Source organism: Gopherus evgoodei, chromosome 2 (assembly GCF_007399415.2).
Source record: "Gopherus evgoodei ecotype Sinaloan lineage chromosome 2, rGopEvg1_v1.p, whole genome shotgun sequence".
NCBI lineage: Eukaryota > Metazoa > Chordata > Testudines > Testudinidae > Gopherus > Gopherus evgoodei.
Window position 1 is genome coordinate 115,782,062 of NC_044323.1, and position 27,468 is coordinate 115,809,529.

The 27,468-nt window shown below is 45.3% G+C and overlaps 1 protein-coding gene across 5 annotated transcripts in view; it reads right to left on the bottom strand.

Annotated features, from left to right (window-relative positions):
• Positions 1 to 14,406: 14,406 nt before the first annotated feature.
• Positions 14,407 to 27,468, bottom strand: part of LOC115646078 (probable palmitoyltransferase ZDHHC11) — a 99,741-nt gene continuing 86,679 nt past the window's right edge. For all 5 annotated transcript variants that reach the window (XM_030551552.1, XM_030551551.1, XM_030551554.1 and 2 more), the window contains 2 exons: positions 22,280 to 22,367; positions 14,407 to 15,970 (listed from right to left, as the gene is read on the bottom strand). In XM_030551552.1, coding sequence (XP_030407412.1) covers positions 15,621 to 15,970; positions 22,280 to 22,367 — 438 coding nt within the window. In that variant the 3' untranslated portion in view covers positions 14,407 to 15,620. The remainder of the gene's footprint in view (positions 15,971 to 22,279; positions 22,368 to 27,468) is intronic.

Below are 27,468 nucleotides of genomic sequence, written 5' to 3' on the forward strand. Positions count from 1 at the left end.
CCTCCCACCCCAGACCCTGCCACAAATGCACAGCACTCTGCATATCACCACACCTGCCCAGTCCCTCCCTACCCACAGCCCCACCACAACTGCCCAGCACCCCACACGGAACCCCCACTCCCTAATGCCCCAACACACAGAGGTCTTTCCCGCCCCCTCGCAGCCCAACAGCACCCCCACAGGCCCTCCAGAGACTCACTCCCCCATGCCCTGCCTCCCAGCCACACTCACCTGCTCTGCTGGGAGGTGACTGTGTCTGCTGAGCTGAGATGGCAGCGCAGCCAGCGCTGGTCCCGGGGTGGGGAATCGCTCTGGCCCCTCGGGAGTGGCGCAATCAGCCAGGCCAGGGCCTGCCCCCACCAGGCTCCCTCAGGACCCACTTGCCTGGAGCGGCCCAGCCAAGCCCCCCACACTATCCCCTCCCAACTGGCTGAGACTGGCCAGGCTTCTGCATCAGTCCCACGCGGCTCAGCTCCAGGGAGACAGGTAGGGCCCCACAGGTGGCAGGAAGCAGAGACTGCCCAGAGCCAGAGGTGTACTGGGGTCTCATCCGGGCAGGAGGCAGAGAGAAGATAGCAGGTGGGGCCAGGGGACAGAGAGGCGCCCTGGGCTGGGCAGGCCAAGAGGAGCAAGTGGTGGGTGGGGTGGGGTGGGGTGGAGGAGGGAGCCAGCAGGCTAGCGGAACCTCAGGGTGCAGTGCAAGCAGAGCAGGCCGGGGCCTCTTCTGAGCATGGGCTCAGCTCCATGGCACCACTGGTGCCCTTGTAAACCCAGCACTTAGAATGGATCAGGCCCCTGAGGGGAGAGTTTTGCCTGCTTCCTGCAGCAACTCTGATTGGCTACTCTTCCATGGTGTCAGGGCAGTGCAAAAAGCAGCCAATCTGAAGCGGTTTTCTCCAGGCAGAGCTGATTTTTGCACAAAGGCTGGAGCATTTCATGCCATCACTAGATGGGCTCCTGCCCTGGCTGAAATCATTAGAGTTGGCAACATTCCAACTGAACTTTTTCATGCAGTAATTAGTTCTAAAGCCAGATTCTGCCTTTTACAGCATCAAGCAAACCCAACCAGTTGAATCACCATGGTAGGGGAGATCAGCAGGTGACAGAGGATCAGGTTGGCTGGCCCTGTGCCAATCTCTCCTTCCTGGCTTGGGAAAGGAGAGCATGGCCAGGGAGCCGCTGTATCCAACTGATTCCGAGTGGCTGCAATAGCCCCTTAGGGTCACAGACAGCAGGTGTAAGGGTAGTCCTGAGATTATTCTACCATGTGCCAGGAAGTTTAGGCCCACATGCACTGGCCCAGGATACGGGAGCCACAGAGGCAGCTGAATGCCCAGCTCAGCCAGACTGCTCAATTTGGCCCTTCACTTTTAAGTTAGTGTTTTGCAGCCACAAATATTTTTGGCAATAGAAATACATCTCTCTTTATGCAGTTCAATAATGAAACTTTCTTAATAAAAAACACAGATCTTATATATCACTGTTCAGCTGTACATCTCAATGCGCTTTACAGGGGAAGACAGGCTTGTTATCCCCATTTTACAGGGGAAAACTATGACCCGGGGAGGGAAAGTGACTTTCCCTAGATCACCCAGCAGACTGGCCTACGGCTGAGAATTGTACATAGGTCTCTGAGTCCCATTCTAATGTCCTATTCATTAGGCAACAATATTTAGTGGCATAGAGAAAATAAGAACCAGCCTGAACTATTGCCTGAAACTCAGACAGAATCATTTTTGAGGTTCAAAACATTTACATAGAGATAATAATCTAACTGCACTTCTGTATTCCGGCTGGGCCCAGTGCTGCAAGAAGGGCTGTTCTCACAATATCTCCAGCCTGACCAGAAGTGGGAAGGATTGGAAATCTGACAAGAGGCTGCAGTTTACACTGCACAATAATTTTAACCCCACTTTCACACCATCCAGAGACTTAGATGGTTTGAAGAAGCATCTAGCTGCTTGAAGTATTTACCTAAACTGGACTGTATCTTCTCCAACTTTTACCTATCAGTTAGAGCTGTACATGTCTCAACTTTCTAACAGCACCAGCCATGGCCCTTAGAGGTCGGATACACCGAGTCATCTGGGAGTCCAGAGCAATGAGGGACTAGTAACAAAATGATGATTTATTATTTATACCTTAACATACTGACGATCACAATTCCATCTGAGTTCCAGGCTTTGTAAATTGGTCTGTGATTGATGGTTGGTAGTAGGAATAAAAGGGTAACTAAGTAGGTGACTAGCTACTGGACAGGGACTGAACATATCCTTAAATTAGTGAGTGGGAGGGAAGACTTGGAATTAGGTCACGAATGAACGAACAAGGCTTGGAGAGGAAACATGGGATGGTATCAGCAGGAAGAGTGGAAACAAAAACGTGTGTGTCTTGGCAATTTAACAACATTATGGTAACCTTTGTCCTCCTTCTACGTAGCGCTCTGTCCCTCCCCAAACACATGCATGTGTTTGTTACTCACTTGCTTAGTCTCGTCGTCTCTTCTAAGTTTGTGGAAATTTTCAGGACAACAGCACGCCTCCCTTGTTTGTTTGTGAAGCTCCTAGCACACTTCTGGGTGGCCAGAAATATATTTTGGGTGACTTCAAGAATATGCTGAAGTGTATTAAAAACAGGGGATGTTTAGGGTCTGGGGAAGCTGCCATTTGTGAACCCAAATTTCATTTTCAGGACACAGGTGGGGCTATGGTTTTACTTTGGGCAGTTAAGGGATTACATTGTTAAATCAATCAATCAATCAAGAAAAACTTTTTTTTAATTTATTCTGCAGAAACTGCTCTTTCATATTGTAAGTGACATAATGCCATCAGCAGCAAGTCTGGAGAAACCATGTGCTAGGACAAATGTTCCCTCGATGGGGTCAACTGAATGAATGCAGGCAGGGCAGGGATGTTTTTTACTTAATGAAAATAAGATGTTTACAAGCCAACTGTGTAGCCCTGTTCAGTAATGGAATCAACATCCTGCCTAGATTAAATGAGAAGCTGTAAAATGGCCACAGGGGCTGCACAGGATTTTCTCCTTGCATTCATTTTCCAAACCAGTTCTAATCAGAGAGCTGATGGAGGTATAGTCTTTAACCTCGTTGTCAAGAACAGTAAGGATATGCAGAGCGTAACCATGGGACACTGTGACACCAATACCCTAGCAACTGAAATCTACAAACAGCAGCTGGAGAGCACATTCTTTCATCGTTTCATTGAATTATTGATTTGTTTTTAACACAGAGAATACTGCACACATTTACAGGGATTTTTTTCCCCAGTGTAAACAAGTCTCATTAGAAAGCTCATTAAACAAACATTTCAGATATAGATGGGTAATTTGGTCTTGGAGTGTTGCCCTGTGCAGATGTCAGAGAACACAGGGCCTTATCTCCTTTGGATAAGGAATGATGTCAACAGTAGCTATGTTAACAAAGAGGTCAATAATGACTAGTAAACATAACCCAAACAATTGAATAACTGAGGAGTGGAGCATTTGGGGGGAGGGGAGGCTGATGCTATCAGAATGGCTTTAAAACAAAAAACGTCATTGCTTTTGTTGGGGAAAACACAAGACTGGGGAAGGCTAAAGGATCAAGTTAGCTACAGATTTTATCATGGCAGAGAGATTTATAAATCTCATGTATACACCATATCACATCTATTCCCAAATACCACTGGGGCTGAAGGCCTTACAAATAGTCTCTCACCATATAAAGTAAGATGTGCTGATAGGACTGTGTATGTGAAATCTCCCACAGAGTGCCTGGGAGAAAGACAAATCACTTAGGAAAACACTAAGATCTAATTAGATCACAACCCAGATTTTAACAATAGTCGCCATTCATGTAGAAAAGCAATTCTGTCCTCACCCCTCACACCGCTCCCTTTCTCATCAGTCAGTTCTTCAAACATTTCTAGGATTCCTCACCTTGTATTCCCCAGCTCATTATTTCCTCTTCAGATTTTAATGATCAGTTCCTCTCACTACTAGGTTATGTCTTCATGGCCAATATCACGATATCCCAGGAGGCAGGTGAGCAAGTGGTTTCTTTTACAAATCATGCCAGTAAGAATCTGGAAATCAGTAAAAAGGTGCCTGGAGAAGTCATCACTGTTGTGCAATGCTGTTTAGTGCCATGGTCCTGCTGTGACAGTCTCAAAGCCACGTGAACCATGTATCAATGTGCTGCCACCAAGCCATGTGGGTGGCTGATATCTCTTGTCATCAAGTCAGAGTGAAAGATTATGCCCCTGTTCTTGGAATTTTCTTGTTAATTGGCTGAAACCTTAAAGAAAACTAATCAATCTCACATGTCACCTACAGTAATCATTAAAGCTCATTACTTTCCAGCAGTTACCACATACTGGAATCTGAAATCCTGCTGTCTTTCCCTATAGGAGGAGATAGCAGTGTTAATTGTTGGCAAAGGTTGAATTTTTAATGGTTTCCATTGTAGAGAACCCTTTTACAATCTATCTTCAAATTTCTGAACAAACATTCAAGCACTCCTTTAGCTGTTGAACATAACCTGCAGTTTTCTTCTCCATCCCTTTATCCTGCCCCTCTCACAGCAATCAACCCTACATTTCGGTATCTTTGCGGGTTCAGTACATAGGCAGCTCTGCTTTTACTTTGCACATGTACTGGACCACTGAAGAATATGTATAGTGAGATGTTTGTCTCTTTGTCAAGAGTTTTGAGAAGTACCTAAAATGGGTAACCAATCTTTGATGGACATGGCACTGCAAAAGAGTGGAAAAGGACCACAGAATTATTTTGTGTGCTTTCAAAGGTGTGTACGCTACAAACCCAAATATTTCGAGCAGATGGCTGCATGATGTATTTACCTGAGATGTTGCCAAACATTGCTTCAAGTGGCTAGCCCAGTTTCTCTTTTATTGTTTTATTTAACTGCTTTCTAAAAGGTCTGAGTCAGGGCATGCATCAGGGAAGAAGTTTAGAGGTTAGGCTGCAACTCGAAAGGCTTAACCCTCAAACAGGATTATGGATTTATCTCCTCAGTTTCTAACTGTTGAAAGAATTCACCTTTTAAAAATACAAATAATTAAGGCCTCTCTTACAAACACACTCATTAGTCATTTTATGCATGACAGTCGTCCCATTAAACTCAGTGGGATTTTTCAGCTGTGTGAAGATACTCATGTGTTTACCTGTCTGCAGAACTGAACCTAAGCAAATGGATGCCTAATTCAAAAGAGTATCCCAATTTGGGAAAGTACTGAAACTCACCTTTAAGTCCCTGTGACCAAATACATTGCTGTATTCGCACCCTACACACTACTATAATCATCTTTGTACAAGGTTTGCCATGTAAGGTATTTGAAAACTCAATTTGCTGGTCCGTATTGTCCTGACAAAATGTGTGGTAAACATTGTATGTGAAGTTAAGAGTTCTCTGCATGATGCTACCAATGCATGTTCCAAGCTCCACATTCCTGTCTAGGCAGAAGATAGGTCTGTCTTGAACAAAGGAGTGTATGTTTGCCTTACTTTGCATTTAAGTAGTAAACAGACTCTCTGGTGGGGGGCTGGTCCTGACCTGAAGAATATGGCCAGAAACCTTGCTGGAAGCATGTGCTGAGACATTCAGCTTGACTTTAATGTAGTTTAAATTGGGCACTAGTGTTTTATTTTTATTTTTCTTGTAATCATTTCTGACCTACGCCTCAGTACCTATACCTGTACTCAAAGTCTCTCTTTTATCATTAATTAACTTGTTTTATAGTATCATCTAATCCAGTGTGTTTAAGTTGAAGTGCCTGGGTAACTATTTAAGATAAAATGATATATTCCCTGAAAAGAACAATGGACTTAAAATATTTGTACTGTCCAGGAGCGCGCTGGGCAGTACAGGACATACATTTTGGGGGGAAGATCCAGGACTGGGTATGTCACAGTCTCTCTGAGGCAGGTGTTTAAGGTGCTTTAATGGTCAAATGCATAACTGAGACCTGTTGGCTGCACTTGTCTGCTGTGTCCATCTGCCACCCAAGTTATAGCATGAGCAGGAATGCCTTAAGTGAACTCTGTCCCTCCCCTGTGTGTCATTCTTGATCAGGCAGGACAGTGGGTAGGGCTGTGATGGCATTTAGCCTCCACCTCACTGAAAATGTCAGTAAGTATGAGCTAGGCAAGAGCTGCAAATCATTACAGCAAATATTCACTCACATATTTAAACAAGATAATTCAATTTGTTTGGCTTTTTTGTGTGTACAGTTTCTATGACTATTCCAACTAATTAGCATCCTGGCAGGAATGCTTGTCAGAAGAGGGGATTTTAAGCCTTTATTGCAGAATAGTCACTCAAAGTACATTTCAAATTTGTAACCTGATTTTAAAGGTTAAATGTACCCACTCAGGGAAAAGCAACTTGAATTTTGAATGCTCAGAGCTAACTGCTCACAGACAAGGTACAGATCAAGAATCATTCACAGACAGTATTGAGGGTGAAATTTATCCAGTGCAGAGGATCTGCAAGAGGCCTATGTACCACTTATGCCCTCAGAATTGGACTTAAATCCAATTTAATTGGTGCATAGACCTTAAGACTAGGGGCTTGTCTACAGCAGAAAGTTGCAGCGCTGGTGAGGGAGTTACAGCGCTGCAACTTAGGAGGTGTACACATCTGCAGGGCACCACCAGCACTGCAACTCCCTGTTTGCAGCGCTGGCCGTACTCCCGTTTTGTCTCGGGTGTAGAGGATCCAGCGCTGGTGATCAAATATAGACACTTACCAGCGCTTTTCTTGACCTCCGTGGAATAAGCAGGTATCCCAGCATACCTGAGGAAGCCTCTGGTAATCAAGCTGGTCTCCTTCCCCGGCTTGCTCTCGCGTTCCCCGAACCCCCGAGCAAGCAGGTCTCCTTCCCTGCGGTTTGCAGGGTGGTTCGGGAAACGCGAGAGCAAACCGCGGCGAAGCTGGTCTCCTTTCCCGGTTTGCTCTCTCGTTCCCGGAACCCCCGAGCAAGCAGGTCTCCTTCCCTGCGGTTTGCAGGGTGGTTCGGGGAACGCGAGAGCAAACCGCGGCGAAGCTGGTCTCCTTTCCCGGTTTGCTCTCGCGTTCCCCGAACCCCCGAGCAAGCAGGTCTCCTTCCCTGCGGTTTGCAGGGTGGTTCGGGGAACGCGAGAGCAAACCGCAGCGAAGCTGGTCTCCTTTCCCGGTTTGCTCTCTCGTTCCCCGAACCCCTGAGCAAGCAGGTCTCCTTCCCTGCGGTTTGCAGGGTGGTTCGGGGAACGCGAGAGCAAACCGCGGCGAAGCTGGTCTCCTTTCCCGGTTTGCTCTCGCGTTCCCCGAACCCCCGAGCAAGCAGGTCTCCTTCCCTGCGGTTTGCAGGGTGGTTCGGGGAACGCGAGAGCAAACCGCAGCGAAGCTGGTCTCCTTTCCCGGTTTGCTCTCTCATTCCCCGAACCTCCGAGCAAGCAGGTCTCCTTCCCTGCGGTTTGCAGGGTGGTTCGGGGAACGCGAGAGCAAACCGCAGCGAAGCTGGTCTCCTTTCCCGGTTTGCTCTCGCGTTCCCCGAACCCCCCTTGAAGCCGCCCAACAGCGCTGCAGTGTGGCCACATCTAACACCACTTGCAGCGCTGGTTGCTGTAAGTGTGGCCACTCTGCAGCGCTGGCCCTATACAGCTGTACTAATACAGCTGTAACAACCAGCGCTGCAAAATTTTAGATGTAGACATGGCCTAGGTGAATTTCACTCAGGAAGAGCAGCCACTACAGGAATTTTGACCAGCAGTGAATAATTTCAAATACAGAATAAAAAGAGAAAGCCTTGAGCCAGTCATGGCCAATCTGCAACCAGAGTAAGGTAAACACTGAATACACTATTCACATAGATTATTCACCCAGCTCCAGTTAAGATGCCAGTTCATGTTAGCTATGGTGGGAGACAAGAGCTGCCTCACAAAACCATTAGGAACTTGACTACCACCAACTCATTTCACATGGGCAGTTGAAACGCCATAAGAGGACATTTCAAAATTCTTAACTTTGTAGATGCTAAAAATCCTTGTCTTAGGCTGTAGTGTAGACATTGCCTATGTCACTCCTGGGTGTGAATAAACCACCCCTCTGATTGACATAAGTCACACCAGCATACGCACTTGCATGCCCAGTGCTATGACTCCCACTGACATAGCTTCTGCTGCTTGCAGAGGTGGTTTTATTATACCGACAGGAGAGCTCTCTCCCACCAGCATAGAGCATCTTCACCGTGTCCGCTGCAGCAGCACAGCGGTATCAGTATAGCTACAGCACTGTACATGTACACTTGGCTGTACAGACACTGGATTTATGGCTTATTACAGCAATCTGTAACCCCTAACCCCTCTTTTTGTCCTCTGACCACAAGGGAGTTAATGAGCCACTTCACCTCGAATGGTCTCTTATGCTGAAATATCTGTTCAATCTTGCATTTAGCTGTTGCACTCTGGGTATCTTTCCCAGACCGGAGGAAGAGATCTGTGTGGCTCGAAAGCTTATCTCTCTCACCAACAGAAGTTGGTCCAATAAAAGATATTACCTCACCCACCTTGTCTCTGTAATAAGAGGACAGTGACTTCTGATCACCAATGACCTGGGCTTCATTTAACTGGCAGTACCACTGTGCAAACACTGCTCTTCATTTGGTGAGAGGCTGGCTGCAAACCAAACCCTTAATATTAACTTGGAGGATTAAAATCTAGATGAACATTCTCATAGCAGGGCAACTTGTGTGACTGAGAGAGAGACATTTGGAAGTACAGCCCTGTCTGCTGATGCTTCAGGGATTAGGAGTTAAGTTTCATATACTGTAAACTCTTTGGGGCAGAAATATTGTTCTATGGTTGTACAGCACCACTCGGAAGAACGGTCCATGATTAGGGTTCCTAAGCCCTACAGTAATACAATCAACAAAGAGTTTCAGTATCCGTTGATTATGTGCTTGAAGTAAAATGCTTTAAAACTTGCAGCTTCACATTTGAAAGAGTCCAGCTCGGATTTCATCAGCAAGGTGTGACAAGGTGGTTTTCTACATTGTTTTTAGATCAGAGTTTTAGAAAATATGCCTTTCTCCTTTAATTTAATGGGTAGCAACTTTCCCCTATCAACTCCTACTAAGCCAACAAAAGAGCAATGCAGCCACAATCTGAAGAATATCAAACAATGAGAAACTCGGGAAATGACTGGTATGATCATTCCAGCAGCTGAAAGAATTTTTTAATAAATAAGTGTGGAAAAATCTAATACGTATCCCAACAGAGGTGGAAATACGGTCTCTGGTTTCATTGGTGAAGCAGCAGCAGCTAATCTTACCATCAGTCCCTGACTCATGATAAAAGTTGTGAAAGTACTAGCACAAAAAATGTAGTCCAGCCTATTTTAAAAACATCTACACTCATAGGAAGGCACCAACTTCTTGGGTGTGTAGGGGAGAAGATTTGGTACTCTACTTGCAAATTCCCTATATTAAAAAAATGGCTTTCCTTGTTAGAGAATAATTTCCTTACAATAGTCAGTTAAAAACTCAACATTTATACAGGTACCACAGAGTAGGTATCTGACCTTACCCCAGCTTTTGCCTTTACTCAGGTTAGGAAACAGCTAGAGAAATAGCTGAGCAAATTTCATATATGGCAGTGGGGTAATTGTTTCTAAATACTGAAATAAAGTATTCATTTATTATTTTATTTTATTTTGTAAATAAGCCCCTAAGTAAGCCTCCAATCACATGAACAATGAATCACACAAACATCAGTTACACAATTACCTCTGAATAGGGTCAAACGATAAGCTCAGGAGAAGTTCAAAATATGAAAAGACAGAGACCAACATTCCCTCTATTTTTTCCCCATCCATGTGCGGAATGAGTTTTGCTATGTGTACTAATATGGAGGTGTGGCAGGGGCAGGGCCAAGGGGTTTGGAGTCTGGGAAGGGGCTCGGGGCTGAGGCAGACGGTTGGGGTACAGCTCAGGGAGTGAGGGCAGGGCGATTAGGCTCAGGGCTTGGACAGAGGGTTGGGGTGCAGGCTCTGGGGTGGGGTCATGGCAGAGGACTGAGGGGGGTGAGGGCTCCAGCTAGGGGTGTGGGCTCTGGTGTTGGTTCAGGGTGCAAGCTACCCTGGGGCTGCAGCAGGGAGCGAGAACTCCCCTCAGCCTTCTCTTCCCGCAGCAGCACCTGGGCTGGGGGAGAGCATCTCTTGCTGCTGCAGCAGGGCTGGGGATGGGGACGAGGCACCTCACCCCACCACAGCCCTGGAGCTGAGAGGGAGAGGTGTCTCTCCCCATCGCAGCCTTGGAGCTGGGGGCGGGGGAGAAGCATGTGTTCTTGCCGTGTCGCAGCCCGGGGCTGGGGGAATTAAGTGCGTGGCCCCCTGCATGGCCACGCAGACAAGCTTCTTAGAGGGAATTTAGACAGAGCCATGATAACAAGAAAAAGCACAAACAAAAACAAAGTCAGAAGTACATAAAAATACATCCCAGCCAAAAAATTAAATATCAGATATGAATGTGTAAGAAGAATGAGACAATTTACTACAACTAGGGCAGCAAAGCATTAGGGACATCAGTTTGCCAATTTTCCCTATTTAGCCCAGGAAACTCGTTTCAGCCAGCCTGGAGGTCAGAGAACAGGTATAACTTAGATACCGGTGCTGAGTCTTGGGCCACGTCCAGACTACCCGCCGTATCGGCGGGTTAAAATCAATTGCTCGGGGATCGATATATCGCATCTAATCTAGACGCGATATATCGATCCCCGAGCGCGCTTATATCGATTCCGGAACTCCATCAACCGCAACAGAGTTCCAGAATTGACATGGAGAGCCGCGAACATCGATCCCGCGCGGTGTGGACGGGTGAGTAATCCGATCTTAGATATTCGACTTCAGCTACGTTATTCACGTAGCTGCTGAAGTTGCGTATCTAAGATCGATTTCCCCCTCCTAGTGTGGACCAGCCCTGAGTCTTCTGAGATGGAGAGGGGAGGGTTAAGTCCCTAGGCACAGAAACAAACCACTGTGACAACACTCAAAAGATTAAAAAATGTATGGAGAGAGAGGGGGAAGATTTACAAAGCAGAAGTATTTTCCAAAGTCTTGATTCTTCAATGTAAGTGTAAGCAGAGTCAGGATAAGCTCTACACTGACATCTGGTGGAAAGAATTTCAGAGAGTGTATTTGCATAGGCACGCCTACCCTATCCCAGACTCCCAAGCTGTGGGACTGCTTGGTGACAAATTGCTTACCCTCAGTTGGATGGTACTGGCTAGACATGGGACATGGGTTCCAAAACCCAGAGAATTGAGAGAGGCTGGGGACAGGTATTTGTGCCTGGTGGTGCAGTCTCCTGGTGGAGCCAGAAGCACCAGTTGCACCCCCTCCTCTCTCCACTGTGGAATGTCAGAGTTGATTTTTTTATTCCCTTAAGAATTTAAATACAGGTTACTGAGCTGAAATCACTTTGGACTAATGGTGCACTCGCACTGGGCCTCCCCCACTAAGAGCTGAGATCACTAACAGTTGAAATCACTAAAGAGCTGAAATAACTGAGCTGAGAGCACTGAGTACTGTGCTAACTAGTGGGGGAGCCTGAAGATATGCTGTGGAACAGAGCAGCTGGCGGAGTGGAGCAGTTGTGGGGGCGGCTGGAGCGGATCACGGGACAGCTGGTGGCAGCAGAGCGGAGAAGCTGTGGGACGGGTGGAGCGGCCCACAGAGCGAGCGGAGCCGAGCAGTTTGCAGAGAGAACTGGAGCAGAGCAGTTTCTGAGGACGGCTGGAGGAGCAGCGTGGAGCGGCTGGTAAAGCGGAGCAGTTCGTGGAGAAGGCGGAAGCAGAACCCACGGAGAGGCAGGGCAGTTGGCCCTGGACCACGTAAGGTGCCCCTTTCTATCCAGGCTGGGGGGGAGGGACCTCTACAGATAAACGCTCGAACTCTGGGGTGGCATTGACCAGAGACTTTTGGGTTGTTTGACTTTGGGGTGATTGGACTTAAAGCCCTAAGGGGAAAAAGGACAGTGCCAAACGTACTTGGAGGTGGGTTTTTTGTTTATGGTTTGTGTTATAACCCTATTTGTGGTGTTTCTCCAATGGGATGCCGCATTAATTCCTTCCTTTATTAAAAAGATTTTGCTACACTCAGACTCCGTGCTTGCGAGAGGGGAAGTACTGCCTCCTAGAGGCGCCCAGGGGGTGTGGTATGTGAGTGTCCCAGGTCACTAGGTGGGGGCTCGAGCCGGTTATGCATTGTGTTACTGAAACGGAACCCCTGGATACTGAACCCAGCCCTTGTTGCTGCCAACTCAGAGGGGCAGAAGGGTTACATAAGGAAACATTATCTTGAAACTGTTTGAGCCTGGGGAGAGGCAAGTTTACTTGCTGTGCACTCTCTTTTTGTAGGAAAAAAAATTGAGAATTTAGATTATTTCTTTTCCATGTTCCATAGGCCAGGTACAGAAGATGGAATCAAATTCAGCTTCTGTTCCATCTGTAACAAGGCAACAGTCATTCAAAATAATGTTTTTGATTGACCAAAATGGAGGTTGGGTTGCTCAGCATTCAGAAAAGCACTCAATTTCTATTCAATATCTGTTTAGAAGTTGTAGAAGACTTTCCCCACCATCTAATGCAGCCGATTCTTAAAAGGACCCTAAAGACTGAATATTCACCATAGCTCTGTATAGAGTAGGGGTGGGAAAACTATGCCCCGGGGGCCGCATCTGGCCCTTCAGATGTTTTAATCCAGTGCTCGAGCTCCCACCAGGCAGCAGGGTCCAGGGCTTGCCTTGCTCCAACACTTCAGCCAGGGAGTGGGGTTGGGGGCTTGCCTGGCTCTGCATGGCTCCTGGAAGCAGTGGCATTGCCCCTGCATGTAGAAGCTGGAGGGGGGACGCCAGGGAAGGCTCCACATGCTGGCCCTGCTGCAAGCACCACCTCTACAGCTCCCATTGGCCAGGAAATGCAGCCAAAGAGAGCTGCCTGGCCATGCCTCCACATTGGAGTCGGAGGGGAGACATGCTACTGTTTCTGGGAGCTGCTTGAGGTAACCACTACCCAGAGCTTGATCCCCTCCTGTGTCCCAACCCCCTGCCCCAGCCCTATCTCCCTCCCACCCTCTGAACCCCTCACAGTCCCAGCCCGGAGCACCTTCCTGCACCCCCAACCCCTCATCCCCAGCCCCACCCCAGAGCCCACACCCCCAGCTGGAGCCGCAGCCTTCCCTCCACACCCCAACCCCCTGCCTCAGCCCAGAGCCCCCTCCTGCACCCTGAACTCCTCATTTCTGGCTTCACACCAGAGCCCACACCCCCAGCTGGAGTCCTCACCCCCTCCCAGCCCCCAATTTTGTGAGTATTCATGACCCACCATACAATTTCCATACCTAGATGTGGCCCTTGAGCCAAAAAGTTTGCCCACCCCTGGTATAGAGAATCCCTCTGGAATGGCTAATCCCCTTGGCAGTGCCTTATTCCCGACTTAGAAGTTGTCCATTCCTGTTTGCACTGAACTATACTGGATGAGCGGAAATATTCCCAAAAGTACAAAATAAAATATTAAATGAGAAAACAGAGAAAAACTTTAGAATGAAATTAACCCATCCGTGACTCTACAGCTTCATTAGTTGTTCGCTCTGTGTGTGTCTTAAAGAAAAAAGTGTCCTCAAAGCATACCTAAGAACAATACCTAGCTCAGTGGTCCCCAACCTTTCCGTGTGGCAGGCACTGGACGACTAGCCACTGAGGAGCGTGGCCACTGGACAAGCAGCCGCCGAAATGCAGCCGAGAAGCAGCGTCATCAAGAGGCGTCGCCGCTGAAAATCAGCAGCATTTCGGCGGCAACACCTCTTGATGTTGCCACTTCTTGGTGGCATTTTGGCGGCTGCCTGTTCGGCGGCCAGTAGGTGGGTGCACATAGATGCCTTGGCAGGTACCATGGCACCCATGGGCACCGCATTGGGGACCTCTGGGCTAGTTCTTATAAGGGCACATTTCAGCAGTAGATCTCAGAGCACTTTACTACAAAGGCCAGCACCATTATCCCCATTTGACAGAGCGGGAAACTGAGGCACGGGGGGGATGACTTACCCAAGGTCACCAAGTAGTCCACTGGCATAATCGGAAGTAGAACCCAGGTCTCCTGAATCCTAGGCCTTTGCTCTTTCCACTAAGTCAAATGGATGTAGAACAGTCAGGGAACAGTTTGCTTACAGCTGGATTGCAACCAGTGTGCTTGTGGCAGATTTATCTAGTATTTTAGATATTACCAACATTTAAAGATGTTATTGCCCCCATGTGTGCAACAAGAACATTGTTTAATAAAATAAAGTTTGAACTTTTAGAACATTTTTACAATTCATATAAAAAAACCTTAATTTATTAGATGACCATATTCCTTTAGAAGAATTCACTTCAACTCATACAAAAAATAAAAATTAAATAAATCAGCAAAACTCCTCTGTATAAATAAAATATATTTTGTCCATATATAGTGAATTTCAAATACGCCCCTTTCCCTGTGAAAACTATAGGTAGATGTACATTTTCAAAATGAAGATTGATCTTAAAAAGGAAAACTGTAATTTAGAGACCACCACACTAATTGAGAGTTCATTAAAATGTTTCAATATCAAAAACAAATTAGAAAAAAATCACTTTTTGTATAAATAAAACAAGCCATTTGAGAAAATGAGAAATAGTTCAAAATATAAATACAGAGAACTTCACTCATTTTCTTCCAAAAAGTGGATTTGGGAAAAGAGGCTACCCTAAGGCAAACGTCTCTAACTGGAATTTTGACAATTTGTAGCAGTAATTTTGAGAAACAAGTTATTTTCTTTAAAGCAGTTTGAAATGTGCATATGGAAAACAGACTTGTGATATCTCGGAGACCTGTCACGTTACCCAAAGGATGGATTATTCATCCTGGCTGCCTTGACCATCTGATCCCCCCAAACCCATCCCCCTCTTTGGTCTAGTGCCCTCTCTCACATCTTCTTCAAAATGGTTCTTGCCCCTTCAACAAGCCTCTCCTCAGCAGGTGAACAGCCTCATTCTCACTGCCCAGCTGCTATTGCCCATTGGCTACCTCTTCAGCAAGAGCTGCTATGATCTCCATGCCAGAAGTCCTCCCTAAGTCTCTATGGCCACCCATCTGCTGTCATGACGGGGTGGACGACGGGGTAGGGCCAGGCAGTAGGTGATGACTACTCACGTGAAGAGTGCAGGCAGGAAGACAGGGTGACTCTGAACAGGGGGAGGCAGGTCTGGATAAAAGTTATCATAGTTATTCCACCTTGGCCCTCAAAGTGGCTACACCCCCTTCTGCCTCTTATAATACCCCTTAAACGGCTCGCATAAAATCAGGAATTCAGCCATTCCCCAGAAGACATTGTGTATCAAAATTGTTCATCTCAAGCCAATTGTAACTAGGATATCTGCTTTCCTAAAGGCCATCTCATCTGCCTTTCTAGATCTGTACTTCTGGCTACTTCCCAGTATGAAAAAGGTTCCAGTTGCTCAAGTCTTTATATTAGTATTTTGAATTGTTCTTTGAGCAGTCTGCCTTCAGTATATCATAGCACTGCTGTTTTTCAGAGCGGAAGATGTGATGCATCAAACTGCAAGGGAACTTTGTGTTGAAACTGGCTCTGAGGAGTCATTTTGTTTTGGTGAAGAAAAAGTGGCAGTTCCACTTTGTGCCATTTCAATGCCTTCTTTTGCCAGTGCTGTCCTTTTGAAATGATTGGCAGATTCTGCTATAGAAGCATCTGGTCTTCCATTTTCAGGGGGACTCAGTACCTGATCAGAGATGGCCAAACTGTTTGCATTCATAGAACACACCAGAAAAGTGCTGTTGCTTGTGGACCCCTCATGGAGATTTTGCAAAGATGGGATCTGATTCATGGAGCCAAGACTTCCCCAGTGAGATTCCTCTAATGACTGGTTGCAATTAGACTGTAAGCCTGCTCGGAAGCAAAGTGAAAATGAATCTTGAAAATGCTTTGCAGGCTAGCTTTCAAAAGTGAGATTCAGTCCCTGAACATGAGATCGCAGTGATTTACTTTTTACGTTTTACTTTAAAAGCAGAAGAAAATAGACAGTCACAGGTGAATATTTTCGTTTTGTTTTAGTTGAAGTGTTCAAAGAAAAATGTAACAGCATTTCAATGTAGTTCAATCCAGTGATACTCCGACTGCAGTTCATGAGCTGCAACTGGCTCTATAATGCAGCTCGTTGCAACACATGACATTAAAACACTGTGTGACTTAGTTATTAACCAAAGTTATTAACCAATCAGGATGCTTTTACTATGTTATTAATCAATTAAATTATCAATTTGCAGTAAGTTAACATCATATTTGCTGTAAGAATATTATACACACACACACACACACACTCTAAGTATTTCCCCTGTCATACTGTTTAAATATGAATAGTACTCTAGTATATGAAACAATGAATTCATGCTACTGTGGCTCTTTTGGGTAAAGCTGATTGCTAATTTGGCTTCTGAACCACTTTGGTCTGAGTATCACTGGTCTAATCATATGCAACGAGCCAGGAAACAGAGCTGGAAACAGGGGAGTTTGAGTGGGAATTTGTAGGAGGAGTTGGGGGTCAGGGGAATGTGTGTGTGTTTCTCTCTCTGTCGCTGAGCTTAGGTGGGAAGGTTATGACAGGCTACAGAAGCAGGAGGGGTAGTGAGCCAAAGAATGGAAGAGGCAATGTGGATGACTAGATGTGGAAGCTGTGGGATGTACATTATTCTGGAGCGGGTACCTGAAAGGTGCTTTGTTTGGTGTAAAATGCTGCCTGATCAGATGGAAGAGAAGACTGGAGGGTTGGAGATCCAGGCAGAAACTATGGTTGAGTTTTGAAGGGAACTTGAGCAGATGATGGAGGGGAGGCAAGTGGAGGTTGAACAGGAAACCTCAAAGCTTGCAGATACAACCTGGACGGGGGAACTTTGAGGGTGGATTGCAGGATGAGGGAAGTGGGCAGTAGAAGCATGTGATAAAAGTATCAGGCAGAGGAAAAAAGACAGGATAGTGAAGGAGAAACAGAGCTCAGGGATAGGTTTACTGAGTTGGAAAATTAAGAAGGGGTGTAGCAGGCAGTAACAGAAGGTGGGAGGGCAAGGAAGAAGAAAAAAGCAGCTAGTCCTAAAAGAAGAGAGGAAGAGTCAATGGAGACAGCCAGAGTTCAGAGCCCCAGAAGGACAGACGATGAGTTGCAGAAGATTGTATGTGAGAACAAAAGAAAAGAGGGCTTGCAGCCAGAAAGAACAGAAAGAGGAAGGCCAGAGCGCTGCACTAGGAAGAGGCAGGTCTACATGACTGGGGACTCCCTACCAAGAAGAAAAGACAGGCCTATCACCAGAGCTGATCTGAAGAACAGAAGGGTGTGCTGGCTACTGGGAGTTAATATATGGGATGTGGACATGAGGCTGAAAAGGCTCCGAATTGGAGCAGGAAAGAATCCACTGATTATCTTTACAAGGGGACAAATGACACAGCCAGATTCTCACTGGAATGCATCAGTAGAGACTATGCCAAGCTGGGGAAGACACTTAAAAAAATGGAGGCTCAGGTGATCTTCAGTGGGATTCTACCTGACCGTAGAGGAGGAGAATCAAGGAAAGACACGATTATGATGATTAACAGATGGCTCAAGGAAGTGGGGCTATAAGAAGAGCTTTGGGATGTTCAACCACTGGGAGGCATTCCTGGACAGAGGACAGTTTTCATGGGATGGACTCCACCTAAGTAGGCAGGGATATAGACTGATGTGATGGAGGTTTGCACAACTGATTAAAAGAGCTTTAAATTGGGAGACTGGTAGGAGATGCTCATGTTATCTCCATGCCTGATTCTAACATTGAGTGGGAGGAAAATTATAGAAAAGGCCCAGCAATGTAGAAAGGAACTACAGAGGGTCAGAAAATGGACATCAAGAGGAAAAGATTGTTACTGTCAGTGGTATTGGCACTGTCAGGCATGCAATACTGGCAGTAGAATGACTGTATCTAACTGGGTGAGGAATTTGGGTGAAGCCAAGTACAAACAATGACGATATCAGTACACCAATACAAGGATCCTGGGTAACAAAATGGAGGAACTAGAACTTCTAGTGCAGTAAAACCAGATATTATAGGAATAACAGAAACACGGTGGAATTGTAGTCATGACTGGAGTACAGTCATGGATGGGAAGGTGCTGTTCAGAAAAGGCAGAAATAAAAGTAATGGTGGAGCAGCAGCATTGTACATTAATGACAAGATAGACTGTAAAGAAATTAAAAGTGATGGAATGGATCAAGTGGTATCTGTTTGGGTCAAAATCACTTTGGGAAAGAAAGCTAACACAGGCTTCACTGTGACAGTGTTTGGAGTATGCTACAGATCCCCAGGATCCAATCTGGGATATGAATAGTGACCTTTGATATCTTTAATGAAATAAATATTACAGGGAATTGTGTGATTATGGATGACTTTAACTTCCCAGATATAGACTGAAGAATGAGTACTACTAATAATGGTAGGGCCCGGATATTCCTGGATTTGATAGCTTACAGATTTCTTCACCAAATCAACATTTTAGATTTAATATAAGTAAATTGCAAGGTCCTCATAGAAGAACTGGTTGTACAGGACAATCCTGGTTCAAGTGATCATGAGTCATTAGGTTTAAACTAAATGAAAAGAAACAAAAATTGGTCAGCAAGTAGGGTCCTTGATTTCAAAAGGTCAAACTTCAAAAAAATAAGCAAAGTAATAAGGGAAATGGACAGGATCTGAATGTGGAGGAGGCTTGGAATTACTTTAAGTCAAAGTTGCAGAAGTTATTTGAAGTCTGCATCCCAAGCAAAGGGAAAAACATTCACAGGAAAGGTTGCAGACCAAACAGGATGAACAAGCATCTCAAACAGGTGATTAAGAGGAATCAGAAAGCCTGCAAGGAATGGAAGATGGGATGGATCAGTAAGGAAAGCTCTCTCTCGAAGGTCATAAAGTGTAGGGTTAAAGTGAGAACTGCCAAAAGCCAAGCAGAGTTGGATCTTGCAACTGAAATTAAAACCAATAGTAAAAGGTTCTTTAGCCATATAAATAAAAAGAAAATAGGGAAAGAAGTGGGACCACTAAGCGCTGAGGACCGGATGGAGATTAAAGATTATCTAGGCATGACCCTACACCTAAATGAATACTTTGCCTCAGTTTTTAATAAGGGTAATGAAGCGCTATGGGGTAGTGGCTAATGGAAATGAGGATGTGGAAGTAGAAATTACTATCACATCTAAAGTTGAAGTCATTCTCAAACAGCTTAATGGGAGCAATCAGGGATGGGGGAGAAGTAAAAAGGCAGATTATCTCCATCCAAGAATACTAAAGGAACTGGCTCATGAAGTTGCAAGCTCAATAGCAAGGATTTTTAATGAATTTGTAAACTCAGGGGTTGTACCCAATGGCTGGAGAATTGCTAATATAGTACCTATTTTTAAGAAGGGAGGGAGGGGGAAGTGATCCAGGAAACTACAAGCCTGTTAGTTTAACCTCAATTGTATGCAAGGTCTTAGAACAAATTTTGAAAGAGAAAGTAGTTAAGAACATAGAGGTAAATGGTAATTGGGATAAAATACAAAAAGGTTTTACAAAAGGTGGATTGTATCAGATCAACCTGATCTCTTTCTTTGAAAAGATAACTAATTTTTTAGACAAAGGAAACGCAGTAGATCTAATCTACCTGGATTTCAGGAAAGCATTTGATACAGTTCCACATGGGAAATTGTTATTTAAATTGGAGAAGATGGGGATGAATATGAGAATTGAAAGGTGGATAAGCAACTGGTTAAAGGGAACACAACAACAGGTCAGACTGAAAGGTGAAGTGTCAGGCTGGAGGGAGGTTACTGTTGGAGTCCCTTAGGGATCGGTTTTGGGACCAATCTTATTTAACAGTTTTATTACTGACCTTGGCACAAAAAGTGAGAGAGTGCTAATAAAATCTGCAGATAACAAAGTTGGGAGGTAATGCCAACAAGGAGGAGGACTGGAGTATGTAAAAAAGACCTGGACAACCTTGAAAACTGGAGTAATAGAAATGGGATGAAATTAAATAGTTCAAAGTGCAAGGTCATGCATTTAGGGACTAACAACAAGAATTTTAAGTTGGAGATTTATCAGTTGGAAGTGACAGAAGACGGGAAAGACCTGGGTGTATTGGGCAATCACAGGATGACGATGTGCCACCAGTGTGATGCAGCCATGAAAAAGGCTAATGCAATTGTAGGATGCATCAGATGAAGTATTTCCAGTAGAGACAGAGAAGTGTTAGTACCATTATTTTGATAAGATTTGAGGAACTGGTGATATCTCATCTGGAATACTGTGTGCAGTTCTGGTCTCCCATGTTTAAGAAAGATGAATTCAAACAAACAGGTGCAGAGAAGGGTTACAAGGACAGCAGAGGAATGGAAAACCTATCTTACAAGAGAAGACTCAAGGAGCTTGTCTTGTTTACCTTACCCAAATGAAGGATGAGAGGAGAGATGATTGCTCTCTATAAATACATCAGAGGGATCAATAGCAGGGAGTTTTTTAAGTTAAGGGTCCATTTTGGCACAAGAGAAAATGCAAATAAACTGGCCATCAACAAGTTTAGACTTGAAATTAGATGAAGGTTTCCAACCATCAAAAGGAGTGAAGTTCAGGAACAGCCTTCCAAGGAGAGAAGTGGGGGCAAAACAAACTCTAATAGGTTTCAATACTGAGCTTAAAAAGTTTATAGAGGGGATGGTATGAGGAGGTTGCAGACAATGGTATGTGGCCCATCTGCAACTGCTAGCAGCAAATATCTCCATTGGTTGGAGATGCGGCCTTCGATGGAGAGAGCTCGGAGTTAATACTATACAGTGAATTCTTTCCCAAGTGTCTGGCTGGTGATGACAAGCTCAGGGTCTAACTGATTGCCATATTTGGGGTCGAGAAGCAATTTTCCCTCAAGTCAGATTGGCAGAGACTCTGGGGGGTTTTCACCTTTCTCTACAGAATGGTGCATGGGTCACTTGCAGGTTTGAACTAGAGTAAATGGTGGATCCTCTGAAACTTGAAGCCATTAAATCATGATTTGAAGACTTCAGTAACTCAGCCAGAGGTTATAGGTCTATTACAGGAGCGGGTGGGTGGGGTTCTGTGGCCTGCAATGTGAAAGAAGTCAGACTAGATGATCATGATGTTCTCTTCTGGCCTTAAAGTCTGTGTCTCTAATGTAATGTTTATGTACATACAATACATCAGAGTAATGCAATAATGGTGAAACTAAGTTGTGATAGTTTATAGATTTTCAAGATTTATGGTAAAACAAAGTTTTAATGTTCAGAACCCAAAAAAATTATTTGTGACAAAGTACACCACTGTGGAATTATTTTTATAAAGAATGTTAAAACGCAAATTTTTGGATTAGTTTTTTTACACACTCATAAATCTCACTGTTACAGTTGCAACAGAGAAAGTTTCAATAAATAGGTATTAGAAATGAATGCATTATACAGTGATTGTCACTGAAAATCTATTTACCAACTCTAACCTCTCTGTGTTATGTGATAAACCTAAAAATATTTCTTATATTTAAAATAGGAAATAGCTTCAGTAACTTATCTGTTGGAAAACACTGACTTTAGTCAACAATATCAAGTTTGCACTAAAAATTGATTTAAGAAAAAAAATGAACTAATCATGCATGCATAGGAATTACTTTTTAAAAAGTTATCTTAGTATGCATGTTTATGATAAGTTCAGCCCTGGTGAAATTTATGCCACTCCACTGAAGTCAACAGAGTTGTACCCAGTGACAATATGGTTGAATATGGGCCTCCAAATTTCTCCTGAAAATACCCAAAGTGATTACTCCACATTAGCTAAGCCCATTTAAAGTTAGAAGAATGAAAAATGCATTAAAAACTATCCACTTTACTTTGAGATTCTTACAATAATGGATTTTCTATAAAGAAAAAATACTTCTTGGCTAAGCCTTATAAGAAAGGTGGTATCCCATAGCAAATATCATGGCAGTTACAGTACAGTATTCACTGTGGTGATCAGGATACAGTATAAGGATACAGTATGTATATACATACATCAGTTATGTTGTCAGCATATGTCCCGGTTAAGATTGGGCTAAATGAATATTTAGACCTGGGGGGAGGTTGGGGTGGGAGGGTGGAACTGCACAGTAATTCTTCTGTAATTAAAATCAAGTGTTATAAAAAGGTCTTACCTCCAAAGTCTGCCATTTTAGTATCCCTTATGTCCTCGTTCTGCTGAATATTCTCACACAGAGTTTCTTTTGTACGTTTTGGCACAGTCTACAAAAACCAAATCAGATCTGTAAATTAAATTCCAGCTATAGATTGCCAGGTCAGTTGGGCATAGGCACCAACTTTTTCCAGCACCGGTGGGTGCCCGCACCCCTCCACCCTTTTCCCTATCCCCATTCTACCCCATCCCCACCCCTGGCCCTGCTCCTATTCCAACCTCATCCCCAAGGTCCCCGCCCTAATTCCACCCCTTCCCTGCCCCTATTGTATCCCTTCCCCAAATCCCCGGCCCGGCCTCACCTCTTTCCCCAGCATGCCAAGTTCCTCCTCCTTCCCCCTCCCTCCCTGCCCCACAAATCAGCTGTTTTGTGACGCAAGTGCTGGGAGGGAGGGGGGAGAAGCAGGACACAGCAGTGCGCTGGAGCAGGGGGGTGGAGCGGGGCCACGGGGAGCTGCCGGTGGGTGCTGAGCACCCATCAATTTTTCACCATGGGTGCTCCAGCCCCAGATTACCTATGGATTCGGTGCCTATGCACTTGGGCAGAGTCTAATGCTGATATAGCATGCCACTGCGGCTTTTCAGAATGATGAAGGCCTCTCCTCTAACAGCCTCTCAGAAGTTTTTCCAAGATACTCTCTGAGTATGCAAAACCAAAAGTCACCTTGACTTAAATTGTACATTGAGCTTTTACCCAGTATGCCCACTATCACTACTTTTTAGCATGATGGTGGTGATCTCCGTAAATTAGAGCACAGTAGGTAAATAGGAGCACAGGACCACTGGTTGGGTGCAACCAGGTTTCTGCCAATCTCCCTGCTACAGTCCCTTATCTATTCAGAATTATAAACACTTCAGCCTCCCTGGCCACACTATAGCAGACCTTAAGGTGGCCATCCTGCAGCAAAAAAACTTCAGGACCAGACTTCAAAGAGAAACTGCTGAGCTTCAGTTCATCTGCAAATTTGACACCATCAGCTCAGGATTAAACAAAGACTGTGAATAAGCCTTATAAGAATGGCTTGCCAATTACAGAACCAGTTTCTCCTCCCTTGGTTTTCACACCTCAACTGCTAGAACAGGGCCTCATCCTCCCTGACTGAACTACCTCATTATCTCTAGCTTGCCTGCATATATATACCCGCCCCTGGAAATTTCCACTACATGCATCTGAGGAAGTGGGTATTCACCCACGAAAGCTCATGCTCCAAAACATCTGTTAGTCTATAAGGTGCCACAGGACTCTGCTGCTTTCACCTCCCAAGAATATCACCAGCATGGGCAGTGGGTGAATCGCAGGCTTGGGGAGGCTAGCTCCGGGTCAGCCTGCCCATTCCCCTTCCCCTGCCAGAGCCCAGAGCCCCCCTTCCCTGACAGCCCCAGGCTGCCCAAGCAACCCCACCAGCCCCGGAGCACTCAGCAGGTGGACAGGCAGCGCAGCCCCCAGCCCTGGAATGCCGGGTGGGCAGGCGGCACAAGGACCAGCTCCCGCTGCTCAGAGTTCCTGGCTACAGATTGGCTCCCAGTAGCCCCAGCCCGGGGCAAGGGCACTGGAGGCCTCCCAAAAGTGGAGGGGCCAGGGGCCCCCACCCAAGGTGGAGGTAAAAACAGCTCCCTGCTTATGTCCCAGGCCCCCGCCCAGGGCAGGTGGAGGAACCCCAGCTCCCCACAAGGCTCTCCCCATGCCGGGCTGCGGCTCTGAGGCCCCCCGGCCCGAGATGGGTCAGGGAGAGCCGCACGGGCAGTTTGTGTGAAGTCGCGGACCCTCCTCCTGCCCCGACTAGCTGTGGAGCCTGGGAGATGGGGACACAGGCCAAGGGCTGCTCTCAGCTCCCCCTCACCTCAAGAAGGTGGAGGGTCTGCTGCAGCCAGTGGTTTCCCCAGGAACTGAAATTAGGGGGGGTGTTTGAATTTGCAGGGTGTGTGTGTCAGGGCCGATGAGGGGTGAGACTGTGAGGGTGAAGGTGGGATGTATGGCACCATAGTAAAAACTGAAAAATGTTTCATGACCATTTTATTAGATTTTAACTCATGTTTTAAAATCATCACACAAATTAAAGTTGGCTACTCAAGCCTTCTATGAAGCATGACATCTACGTCCTTCTTGGTTTCTTGTTACAATTTTGCACAAGTCTGTTAATGAACTTCTTGAATGCAATATGTTCATCTTTGGTAGCTTCTATTCAATTCCATTCAATGATGAAAAAGAACGCTCAACTGTAGCTGTTGTGACTGGGAGTAACAAGAGATGAATTCTTACTTCTTTCATCCCAGGAAACATACCACAAAGATCAGGTTGAGGCACTAGTGATGATAAAAAGAGAAGTTGAAGTCAAATCTTCATTCATTCGTCATATGATATTCCACTCCATGTTCAAATTCTCTATTCTGTCCTGATCACATGGCAGCCCCATTGCTGGTAATGCCTCACTCCACTCAACGGTCGGTATTTTATAGGACAGGCATCTGTAAAAGCTAAGTAGAGGCTGAGTAGAATCTAAAAGTCACTGTTGTAGATTTTTAAGAATCAAGTCTGTGTACTTTTTCAGTTGTCTTAACAAACACTTCTTGTCTTCACTTAAGGATTCAATATAAATGCCTTCATTAGTCAACTTCTGGACTGAAGTCTTTGCTTCTTCCAGTACTTTTTCAATGAATGGCTCTCTGATTGATCCAAATGTAGCTTCTATTCTGGACAAAGATCTACTACTGTTGTAGCAGATGCCTGGATGGCATTGTTTAATGACTCAAGTGGTTTCAACAGTACACTTATGAGAGAGAGAGAGAGAACAGCAATAGTCATCTCTGAACGTAGTAGCAAAAGTAATCCACCAGCCTCACTACTTAGATCCATCCCATCTTGGTAGATACTTTCCAAAGCCAATAACAATGGCTGGAGTAATTTTAAGACAACAGCCAAGGATCGCTCATGAGAAAGCCAGTAGGTTTTCCCAGGTTGGACTAATTTGAATTTCAGTCTCAGTATATTTTCTAGCTTTTCCAAGATATTCAGTCTTTTTGGACTCTTGCTGACAAAAGAATATAACGAAGACATTACATTTATAGCTTTTTAAATGTCTTTTGAAGATTCTGCAGCTTGTACTAGTGCTAGTTGGAGTAGATGGCCTCTGCAGTGTGTATAGGAGAGATTAGGGTTACACTTTTCTCTGAGCAAAGCTTGTACTCTACCAGGTCTTCCAGAGAAGTTTGCAGCTCCATCAAATGCACACGCAGCCATCTGTTTGGGGTCCAACTGACAAGCATTTAACTCTTCTCTAAGATGTGGGTTGTCACAGATGCAGCCAATGTGTCTTCTATAACTTGAACATCTAGAAATGCATCTACTGGCCTACCCCTGACATCAAGATAACGTACACAATGACTTAATACTTGATGCCCATTTGCATTGGTGCATTCATCAGCCATGTATGCAAATTTTTTGAATGTGGTGAAAGAGTTCATCACTTTTTCAAACAGCTGAGTCTTTCACTGTTGCACCACATGCTCCTAGCCAGTCAGTTGAGTTTCTTGCAGAAAGATAGCGAGCATTTGCTGGTCTTGTTCAGAACCAGTGTTCAACTTCAGGATGAACAAGTGACAAAGCACTTAACACTGACTTCCAATTTGTAGTGTGTGGTATCTCTTGCTTAAATAGAAAGTATGATGCCACAGCCATGTTTGTTTGCATGAACTGTGTTGTGTCTCCAGCATTCTTAATAGCCTCATTAAGTACTTCTAAAATTGGCTTTGAAAGTGGGCTTATAAGGCTTTCTGCATGTTGATGCACTACAGAGGCTGGGTGTTCTGCTGCCTTTTCACATAGTTTGTCAGCATTGGCTTTGCTGATTGGTCTGACAAACCAAGCTCCTCCACTTTTACCAATCATAGCATTGGAAAGCTTTCTTTCTTCGCAAGAGGTGCACCAGTAGCCATCTTTTGTAACTTCAGTAAATGGGAACTGTAGCGGGGTGGACCCCCGCTCCTGCCCTGAAGGGGTAAAAACAGCCCTGGGAGGGGGCTGTGGCTGGAGAAAGCAGCTTTTAGGCTGGGCTGATTGGGAGAAGTGGCTACAGCGGGGGCCATGCCCCAAACAGACTCAGCTGGCCCTAAAAAGGCAGAGAAGCCAAGGGCAGACAGGAGTCTCTCTCTGTTTGTAGAGGGAGATGGACCTGGCTGCAGGGGGCTAGAGACAGGGTACCTGAGTGAAGCAGGGCTGGGGAAAGGCAGAGGAGCTGTGGAGCTCCAGACTGGAAAGCCCCAGGCTGCGGTCTAGCAGAAGGCCAAGGGGTATTGGGGGTTGCAAAGGGCAGCCCAGGGGTAGGCCAAGGCAGCAGGTCCAAACCCAACCTTGCCAGTGATGAGCAGGCTGATACTGCAGTCTATCCCAGGGCGCAGGGACTAGACAATGACTGGCAGTAGCCATATATTAAGGCGAGGTGGAGGTTCCCCGGGGATGGGGGACCCTGAGAGAAAGGGGTTACTGCCAGGGGGCAGCACCCCATGTAAAAGGGCACAGGGTCCAGGGAGGGACACGGGGGCCAGAGGACAGGCAGATCACCGGCCTGCAGAGGGCGCTCTGGAGCTGCAATGAGCTAATTCTCAAGAGTCACCAGCAGGAGGCGCCGCTGGGGTGAGTCCGCCAGCCTACAGGAACACTTTGACCGACAAACATTGGGAACTGCCTTTAGGTTTTGGAGACACTGTTTCTTCAGTAGGTAGCTGTATTTGTGCTTCGGGCTGTTGGATGTAGATACACCACTTGAACCATCAGATGACATGTTGATATATTCTTGGTTCCTGATGTGTTCTTCACCTTGGTTAGTTTTTGAGGCCTTTGAGTGGCAAAATTATTGTATTGTTTTTTGTCTTTTCATTTTCACTTTGACCTGCAACATATAAAAGAGATATGAATAAAGTAAATGTTTTGTTAGGATAATGCAAATTTAACATAAGGATAATGCAAAATCCACCAAAACACATAACAGGTCTAGATTTCTAAAAAAAACGTCATTTTTTAAAAAAGAAATGTATTTAATTTAAATTGGCTTTTGAAAAGTAAGCCATCATGGGATAAGAGGGAAGTCCTCTCATGGATCAGTAACTGGTTAAAAGATGGGTAACAAAGGGTAGGAATAAATTATCAATTTTCAG